This window comes from Fonsecaea nubica (assembly GCF_001646965.1).
Source record: "Fonsecaea nubica strain CBS 269.64 chromosome Unknown Scaff37, whole genome shotgun sequence".
Lineage (NCBI taxonomy): Eukaryota > Fungi > Ascomycota > Eurotiomycetes > Chaetothyriales > Herpotrichiellaceae > Fonsecaea > Fonsecaea nubica.
The window spans coordinates 154,282-163,837 of NW_019173710.1; the positions used below are offsets into that span (position 1 = coordinate 154,282).

General features: G+C 51.8%; 3 protein-coding genes across 3 annotated transcripts; all 3 read right to left on the minus strand.

Moving 5' to 3' along the window:
• Positions 1-859: 859 nt before the first annotated feature.
• Positions 860-2,143, minus strand: AYO20_06075 (hypothetical protein; the record flags this gene model as incomplete). Its single annotated transcript, XM_022644366.1, has 1 exon — positions 860-2,143. One exon carries the CDS (start codon positions 2,141-2,143, stop codon positions 860-862), a length of 1,284 nt encoding a protein of 427 aa, XP_022499670.1.
• Positions 2,144-3,455: 1,312 nt separating this feature from the next.
• On the minus strand, positions 3,456-4,821 carry AYO20_06076 (malate dehydrogenase, NAD-dependent; the record flags this gene model as incomplete). Its single annotated transcript, XM_022644367.1, has 6 exons — positions 3,456-3,508; positions 3,563-4,103; positions 4,169-4,263; positions 4,317-4,466; positions 4,535-4,652; positions 4,756-4,821. 6 exons carry the CDS (start codon positions 4,819-4,821, stop codon positions 3,456-3,458), a joined length of 1,023 nt encoding a protein of 340 aa, XP_022499671.1.
• Positions 4,822-5,731: 910 nt separating this feature from the next.
• Positions 5,732-7,784, minus strand: AYO20_06077 (hypothetical protein; the record flags this gene model as incomplete). Its single annotated transcript, XM_022644368.1, has 6 exons — positions 5,732-5,884; positions 6,035-6,103; positions 6,156-6,387; positions 6,448-7,415; positions 7,466-7,692; positions 7,763-7,784. The coding sequence occupies 6 exons, from the start codon at positions 7,782-7,784 to the stop codon at positions 5,732-5,734; spliced, it is 1,671 nt and encodes a 556-aa protein (XP_022499672.1).
• Between the last annotated feature and the right edge of the window lie 1,772 nt (positions 7,785-9,556).

Here is a 9,556-nt window from a genome sequence, read left to right on the forward strand (position 1 = left end):
AGAACAAAGGGGAATAATCTAAATAGGTCGCGTTGATGAATATATAAAAAAAAACAAGAGAGTGTCTACGAGAACCGAGTACCGTCGACCAGGTATCAAGGAAATGTCCAGTCCTCAATGTCTATTGACTTGTTCGTATTCTGAGTACCTTACATAGGTACATGGGTATTCCAAGGTAAAATTCCCAACGTCCATTTCCATATTCTTCATTCTTCATTCTTCATTCTTCCCTAGTGATTTTCCATCGATGAAAATTCGTGAAGAAACCGTCATTTGACTAACTACCTCTTCGCTTCCTTTTTCTCCCTCGCCCTTGGTCCCACTTGGTCCCCATCCCCAACCGAGGACACGTTCCTCCTCTCCTTCCTTCCTCACTTCCTCGCTCCCTTCCTCCCTGCCCAAATATGTTGCGTTGCGTTGTGTTACATTCATTGCATTGCATCATGTTTCGTGTCATGTCGCGTCATAAACCATGAAGCTGTTGCTGGGTATATCCAATTTCCCGCCCTCATCCACTCGCTCCCTCACTCTCTTAAAAGAGTTCATGGCGACGTCAGTTTGGGGGCAGATGTGACAGTACCCATAAAGGGCAATGACTGGGGAGTGGGCAGACAACCATCCCGGTGGTCTTCTGGAGGAAAAGCACAAGCCTCTCCAGAACCCCTCGCTGTCATGACTCGCCCCATCCACCAACCACGGGCACTTGTGCGCCTCGTCTCCGCATACTGGGCAGGTTTCTAATAGCCTGAGAGCCTGGCTGTGCTGACGGTCCTGCCCTCACTCAAAAAAAAAGGAAACAGCCCAGAGACCGAGAAAGATGTGTGAATCTTCCAGCTTCCGACAAGTCGTCTCAGCATACTCAAATGTAAAGTCGCTCTCGTGCAAACAGGAGGATCCAGTCAAGAGGTATAGGAGGAACCATAGTAAGAGGAATCGCAGGAGAAGGCCATCGCAGAGAAGGTAGTGGTTCATCAATGGCACTGTTCTCCTCATCGGTATAATCTCCATCATCGTCGGTATAATCTTCCTCATAGTCGCACCCACAACGACTGCTTTCATCGAAAAGGCTGCCACAGACGTAGCAGAACTCGACGCCGCAGACACAGTCCATATGGTCACAGCCATCAGTCTTCTCCACCATGGTCCCACAAGTAGGACACTGTCTCCATTGGTGTTCGTTCCCCAGCTCATACAATTTGGTGACTCCTTCCTCAGGCGCCGGACACACACGCTCCTCCACGTCGGTAGCCCAACTGGGATGATCGCCCTGGAGCCGTTCGCAAGACTTGCATGTCCAGTTGTGACATTGAGGACAGACCGCCACCTGTTGCTCGGCGAAATAGTCCTTTTCTGGAATGAAGGCCGAGCACCTTTGCGCAGCGCAGTAGAATGGACGATGCGCGCCAAACTCGGCTTCAATCTGTTTGTAGCGTGCCACTACATCATGATCAAGCACGCTGCCCAGAGAAGATATACGGAGAGGGACGCTGTGGCACATGGGAGGGAAAGATCCTCGATTCTTGCAGGCTATTCGGAAGGCCTGGTTGAGACAGGGGAGGCAATAGGCACACTGGCAATGGTGTAAGACAACCAGCTCCCCGGCTTGGTGCTCCTCAAAGCAAACGACACACTCGGTGGGCAGTGTCGAGCGTTGGGGTGCATAGGCATCATGCGCAGGATAATCAGCAGCATGAGCGTCTTCAAGCGGCTCTGGAATTTGTTGTTGTTGAGGAGGAGGTATCGCATTGGCTCTTCTCCGTTGGTCAACAAACTCCTCTGCTTGCCACCTGTTCCAATTGAACCCCAGAGAGCTCAAAGGCGGAAGTGTTTGTCTTTCAGGCTGCCCAAGCCTGTCTATAGGCACGGCCATTTGCTCATGAAAGAAATATGGATTACCGGGGGCAATCGGCGGCAAATCTAACAGAGGATTGGGCAAGGGAGCCGGTCTTGTCCAAGGGTTTTCTTCGAGGTATGTTCTTCCATCTGTAGAGGCTATATCCACCTCGACAGTGTGTCGCTCTTCACCCGAGAGATTAGCTAGACGCCGTGCTCTCCAGTCAAAATCGAATCGGTTGGCTCTGGCAGCGATGGCGGCGGGATCGGCCATCTCCTGGTCGCCATCGAAGTCGACGGTACGGGACATGCTGGGAAATGTTGCCATATATAGATGACCCTTCCTTGATGACTTAGGACATGAACTCGCGACTCGGCCCCATGCCACCTGAGTTGAGTTGGTCGTCAGTGGGCTATATAGTTGTTTGGCGAGGTTTCCGGGCTGGTTAGCGACCAAGTAGTTTAGTTCCAGATGCTAAGAATGCTGGGGGCGGAGCGTAATTGTGGGGGATATTGGATCGGTGGGGATCCGTTTCTGCGAGATTGATTGATCAATGGACCAGAGGCTAGAGAGGGCGATAATTCAACAATTTGGCTCAGGACAACTGGGCGACTCGGTCCACGGTGACAACGCAACTCGGGATGAGATGTCACACCCTCGATGGACGAACGGGAGAGATGCGAAAAACGTTGTCTGTGAGAGTCGAGTCAGGGTGGTGATGATCGCTGCCCCCGAAATTCAAATCTCAGCTGAACCCAAGTGACAGGCTTGGCTTGGTGTCTTTTGTTCCAGGTGGGCGGGCGCCAACAAAACAGGGACCCTGGTAGAAGCAGTAGCAGTAGATTGGGTGCCCAAAGGTGAAAAGTGAGTGACGTGACGGTGAGGGGACAAGGCAAGCAAGTTCAGGCAGAACAAACAGGACAAGTCATGGACTCGTGGGCAAGGTTGGCAAGAGCAGGTCGCCCATCCAGCAGGGCCGAGAGGGGTATTAATACGTGCACCAGAGAGAGAGGACCTCGACTGAGTCCCATGCGCCCGTGTCATTCATGCATCCTTGCCATCCATGCGTCTGATTGATTGAGTGCCGGGGCGTCCAGTACCAGCCCGACACCCTCTCTCTCCTCTAACCCATCTCAAGGCCTCAAGCCCTCTTCCATGCCATTGCCAGCACGGAGCTTGCTTGTTCAAGACCTGTCAGAACATGTCAACTCAGCACACTTCCAAGGTTGTCACAACACTGGGCCTGTCTGATTGGATACCGAGTCTCGGACCCATCCATCCCTTCGGCAAAGATTGTCTACTTTTGCATCGAGTACATTGGCGGCTTTCGGGGAAGAAGGCACGGTGCATTCGACTCGCGTACGGGGCCCACGATTGCGGGAGGCCTCGAGAGGAAAAGACGGTGGGAAACATGGGTCGCACACTAAGACCGGCGGGAAAAGGAGGGGTTGGTTAATTAGTGTCTTGCAGAGCGCTCAAAGATACATCCAACTAGAAGAGTCGATGACTTGGAAACTCGGTGTGTCCGTCTTCCACAAGAACCCCACGCTCCAAAGAACTTTGGAGGTCTGTTGTTTGTACATGCCAGCTCCAAAAAGGCCCCGGGGATCACTCCATTTGTCTATGGATTAGCCTTGACAAAGTCCACACCCTTCTGAATGTTCTTCTTCAAGTCTGGAAATTCGGTCAGTCACACGTGAGTTAGGGTTGCATTAGAGCGGAACTCACCTCCCAAGCATGCCTCCAGCAGGTTCTCCTCGTACTGGTTGATGCGGCCGACCGGGTGAATCTTCTGAACACCGTCGGGACCAAGCTCAACTTTGGAGGAGAAGAAATCAATGCCTTGGTCCTTGTACAAGGGGCTGTCGACGAAGGTGCACTCCACCACGCCCTTCTCGCCTTGAGCGGCCTTGAGCAAGCTCTCGGCAAATCTGGCACCGGCCATAGCCATCGACAAAGTAGCCGAACCGGCACCGTCCTTGGCCTTGACGACCTCGTCACCACCGAATTGAATTCGGTTGACCAAGGCGTCAAGCTTCTCACCAGTAATGTCGGAGTGACCGGACTGCGAGATCAAGGGGACAATGGTGACGCCCGAGTGTCCACCAACAACGGTGATGTTCTCATTAGCAGGGTCTGTGCCCTTGATTTCGGAGACGAATCGGGAGGCACGGACGATATCGAGAGTGGTGACACCAAAGAGACGCTTGGGGTTGTAGACACCCTTGCTCTTGAAGACCTCGGCGCAGATGGGAACGGTCGAGTTGACCTTTGAACAGTTATTAGCACCGTCTCATCGAAATGCGGTGAAGGCGTCTTTTTATGTCCACGTACAGGGTTGGAGATGATCAGAAGGTTGGCATTGGGAGCCGCATCAGCCGCAGCCTTTGCGAGGTCCCGAACGATGCTAGCATTGGTGTTGAACAGATCTACCAACCTCGTCAGAATCTGCATCTTCGTTGTCTGGAAACCATCTTCTTACCATCACGGGTCATGCCAGGCTTTCTGGGGACACCGGCGGGAATGAGGACAACGTCACTTCCTTCCAGACATTCTCGGAGACCCGAGGGAGTTGGGTCGTAGCCCTTGACGGTGCTCTTGGTGTTGATGTGGCTGATATCGGCTGCGACACCTGTTTATTTCCACAGTCTTGATCAATATTCTTTCTTGTTTTTGTCAAAGATCGTGAACAGAACGGACCTGGACCCAGGCGGATATCGTAGAGGGCTAATTGAGAGACACGGGGGTTGAGCTTCATCAACAGCGACAGAGGCTGTCCGATACCACCGGCGGCACCGAGGACTGCGACTTTGGAGGACTGTTGCCCAAAGCATCAAAACATTAGCCTTGGACGAACTCATCCCAAAAGGATAGAAGATGCGGTGTGCGGTATGCGAGAACCCGTGACAGAGAAAACTAACCTGTCTAGCAGACGCCGAGAAAGCTCGACGCTGGACTTGTCCAAACATTTGCCTGGCGACAGACATGGTTTTACTACAAGGCGAACAAGAAAGTAGATCCCAGGGAGAAGAAGTGAGGGAAGAAAGCGGAAGATGGACAGTGAGACGACAAGATGGTTTGATTGGGAATGAGGAAGAAAGAGAGGGATAAAGTGAAGCTGGCGAGATATTCTACGAGGAGATCTGCACTGCGAAAAGGTTTCGAAAACGAGCTCTGGAGCAAGCGGACCAACCAACCAACCAAGGCCGGCGTCTGGACTGCTGTCGACCCCAATGGCCCCAATGGAGAACTGTCAAGGGCTCGCTTGGGGTATCGTTGCCGCAGTCCCGAGGGAGCAACAACCACGCAACCATTTCTCAAGCTCCCCTTTTCGGGAACACACGTGATACGTCTTGGCATTTCTGCTCCGGGTGCCCGGCCTTGTCATCCTGTCTGATCCGATGCTCCATATAGCCGTCTACAAGTTCCACATGCAAGTACAAAAGATGAATTAATGCCTCAGGACGACTTGCATGTCGTGGGAGCCGCGCTATGGCAGTTCCGCAGCTTTGGAAATGACGTACTCGATCGATCCCCATTTCTAAAGGCTCTCCACTGGTCCAGCAGAACCTGAGTGAAATGGGAAGCACAACTGCCAAATCAGCTCTTCATTGTCAATCGAACAGATCTCGCGTCCTGAAGGACCAGGCTTTGCACCTTCGCAAGAACAAGTCGATTCTGAATTCTGAAAGGCGGTCAATCGTGAACTGCCCTGAGTAGACGGACATATTAAACCTGACTATTTGGCATGTCATATGGACAACTTATAGTATTACACGCATCTGGTACTCATCAACACATGCCCCTCGCTTGCTGTTCATTACATCGTGCAATCTCTGTAAGTGACGCACCCAGCTCATTAACGTCGTCTGAAGCAATCTCGTCTTCTTCATGAGTTTAGCCCATGTGTGACTCTGGTCCGCTGGCCTGCATGCCGAAGAAGACGAAGAGATCATGTCTGGTCCACCAACTCCTCAGTCTCTTGCCAAATATATACACGGGGATGGCAAGAATGCACATTGCCAAGGTGGTTCCGCCAAATGTGAACATCTGCAAAGACATCAGCACTTGCATCTCCCCAGTCCAAAGAGCAGCTGTATAAAACGGCTTTATCGGGCCGGCAGACCCAGACATGGCCCCTATACGGACACATGTATGGTCCCGCCGGTACAATGTTGAGCCAAAGGACGGAAAACTTACAATCTCCTCAGGACCTTTAGCAGCGACCCAGTTGTTGGCGAAATTGGAAAGGCCATAAAACATGAAGTTCTGTATTGCAACTGTCAGCGATCTATCCCATTATTTCAAGGAACAACCATACCTTGAAGAACATGTTCATCACGAACATTTCATTGCTCTGGCTACGGAAGGCGTCGAGCCCATAGGACATGGTCGACCATACGCCAATGAGGACACCGACCATCATCAGGCCTTGACAGAAGGCGCAGAGGACAGCGTTGGAGCCGTGGGCCATGGTATAGCCGAAGAAGAACATGCCAAAGGCGGAAAACACTGCGCAGGGAAGCATAAATACGAGTCGGAATTCAGGTTCACTATTTTCAGTCAGTAATGAATCCCCTGTCATCCCCCTTCGAAGAGGAGAGGAGACTTACTAAGTGCCTCTGTTCTTAATGGTCATCCACTTCACCACTCGATCCCCGGTCAGCGCCACAATGATGGACCCAATCATTCCACCGATGAAGGGCCCAGCTCCAATATAGCCAATCTGGGCAGGATCAAACAACCAGGGTGGGCCCGCAAAGATGCCCGCGAGGATGATAGCTGAGCCGACATACCAAGCACAGAGGAGACCCGAGACAATGATGGAGTAGCATCCAGCCGGGTTGAGCAGGGTCAGGAACATACCGAAGACCCACTTGAGAATATTGTCGTGGGAGAAGATGCCGTTATAGAGCTTGAGTTCCTGGACAAATGTCTTTTTTGGGGGGTAGCGCGAGGAGCCTGTAGAGGATTCGTTCAGCTCTTTGACGCCAATAGCGTGCTCACGGTGCTCTTCATGAGCTTTTTCAATTTGATCGAATGTCTCCTCTCTGACGATGTCAGTGTCGTACATCGATTCGCGACGATATGTTGTCTCCGGGACGAAGAGGAACATGAGGACGAACTGAACAACCAGGAATATCTGGAAAAGGTGGAAAAGCCAGAGGAGACCCAAGTCGTTGAAGACTTGACCGCAGATGATCGAAGCCAAACTAGACGCTGAGTTCAGGATGAAGTTGATGGTTGAGATTCGTAGCCCTCGCTGGTGCACGCAGTAGAGATCTCCCACGGCCGCGACTATCAGGGACTCAAACGCGCTGGTCGAGAAACCCTGCACAATTCGAGCCGCGAGGAGGTAATTGTAACTTATTTTCGCTTCGCCGATTGCGGTTCCGATGATGCAGAAGAGAGTCGACACAATGAATACAGGCCGTTTGCCATACCTACGGCTAAATGCACAGACGAAAGGACCAGCGCAGCCGGCCGCGAGAATGTTGTAGCCTGAGACCATGACTGTGGTCGTAAGATCAGTGTTGATTTCCTGGGCAATGGCAAAGTATGAAGCGTTCAAGAAAGGACCCTATCGATAGTGAGCAGACATATACATCACCACTGCAACGGGAAGCGCACATTCGTTGCCGCGTTTAACATCGCACCGAAGCAGAGAATCCAAATGATAGCCTCTTTCTTCAAAAGAGACCAGTTGAGTGGATCATTCGGATCATCGCTTGGTTGCGGAGAAAGCACGATATGGGAGTTCTTGCCGGTCCCATGCTTGAGGTTCGCCGTCTGAGCTTCTGCATGGGCAGCTTCGTCGTTCAAGAGTACGGTACCAGGCACATGCGGAAGTTTGGTATCTGTGGCGAGGAAGTATCAGCGTCGAGCAATGCCTCTAACGACAGGGGCAACGTAATGACAAGTACCAACCTTCCAAGACACCGAGCCCCATCTTGTCTACTATTGCAATTTCGATTTCTGGAGGAAAGGGTGAAGTTCAAGGTGACCAGGCGCTTTAGCAGCGGCAAGGCATATACAGCAAGACCACACTTAGAAGGGCACAGGCCACTTCCAGGGTTTCATGAATATAGAAGAGGAGACCGGTTATATACTTACTGAGCAGACTGCGACAGCCCCAACTTTTCTCCATACCATCCACTCCACACTCCACATGTCTCGATTGAGATGGTCCCACGGGTGTGCGGTAGAGCAACACGAGGTCGAGTCATCTTGTGGTCATTAAGTTGTGACCAAGGACGGCCAAGGCAAGAGAGCATGAAAGGTGCGCTGGTATAGGATGGTTGGGGTTTAGTGATTTTTCGGTGGCGTACCACAGGCGACATTTGTCAGGATCTGTATCGACCTTAGTCTGGTAGTGGAGACGCCAGACAAGCCTTGCGTACTTGGTACGGGCATTTCTCACCAGAAGCTGGTTCCCTCCGCTGTGCACGGGTGGATATCCAAGGGACAGTTGGACAAAATGGTCGGGGAAATCTGGGGCAAATCCACCCGTTGGTTGCAGAAAAATGCGGAGGTTCTCCACTTGCCTTCCATTTGTAGAGACTTTAGGCCTGCGAGAAGTCATCTGGGCACAGAGGGTTCATCGCTATCACACGCTGACTCGCTGTTCCTGTTGCCATTGCCAGGTCACCGTTCTCAGTAGCGAGAAAGCAGATATGTCGCCCATGAATAGGAACCACGCAACACACCGTGGGGCTCATTTCTGGTACAGCAGCCACCAGTGGGACAGACATACCTGGGGTGCATGGGAGCCTTGTAGATAGGTTTCATGCTGGCTGGACAAGATCAAGACTGCATTTTGGTGGTGTCAACTTATTGCTAGGCCGGAATAATCCCACTTGAGGTCTGTAAAATCCCAGGCTTGTGGTGAATGAGGGTACTTGAAACGCTGTTAACGGGGCTCGACAAGGACATTCTTGAGTTTACGTGGTGACTCTTGGCTGACCTCTGGTCTTCACGGTGGAGGGTGTGTCTCCTCTATCCGTAACTTGCTGATGAATCTGTAAACTGAACACCTTCTATCAGCTTTTGAGAGAACAGCATAACCCTCTGGCAGCTGATGTGTGATGTATGCTCCCATCAATACAAAGTATGAAGGACTTCTTCTCTGCCTGATCCACTCATCATCATACAAGGCCTTCTCTTGCAAATTTTGCGCACAATCGCAGAGGTAGGGGAAGGCTGCGCCCATCTTCGAGGGTAGGAGTGTGCCGCTCTCGTATAGAATCCAAGTCGCTGCCATGTCTGGAAGGTAGAGGCTGAGATGGCTCGGACACTCATCGCATGTTCCCGCTGGTGGACAGGCTGCGTAGCTCTGAGGTTGGGTTTTGGGGGCTTGTTGGCTCGCAGGCTCGCAGGTTTGGAATGCAACTCAAGTGATCACTGAATGCTGAACCTGAGCGTGAGATGGCTTGGTTTGTACACGGCAAAGGGCAAGCAACTGGATGGTAGCGAGGAGGGCATTGTGTGTCAGGCGTCTCAGCAACTGCTCACCCGCGGGTGAGTCAATTCAGGTATGGGAGACCACGTAGGCAGACAGCCACAGCGGAATAGGTAGAGACGACGATGGCAATCAGAAGGAGAAAACATCCGATCAGGTTTAATATAGTAAGATGGTCTTCCGCGTAAAGAGTCTGCGGCCATCTCCCAACCTCATCGTCGGCTCAGTAATTCAAGTTAGTTGCCGATGTCTGTCTGGTCTTC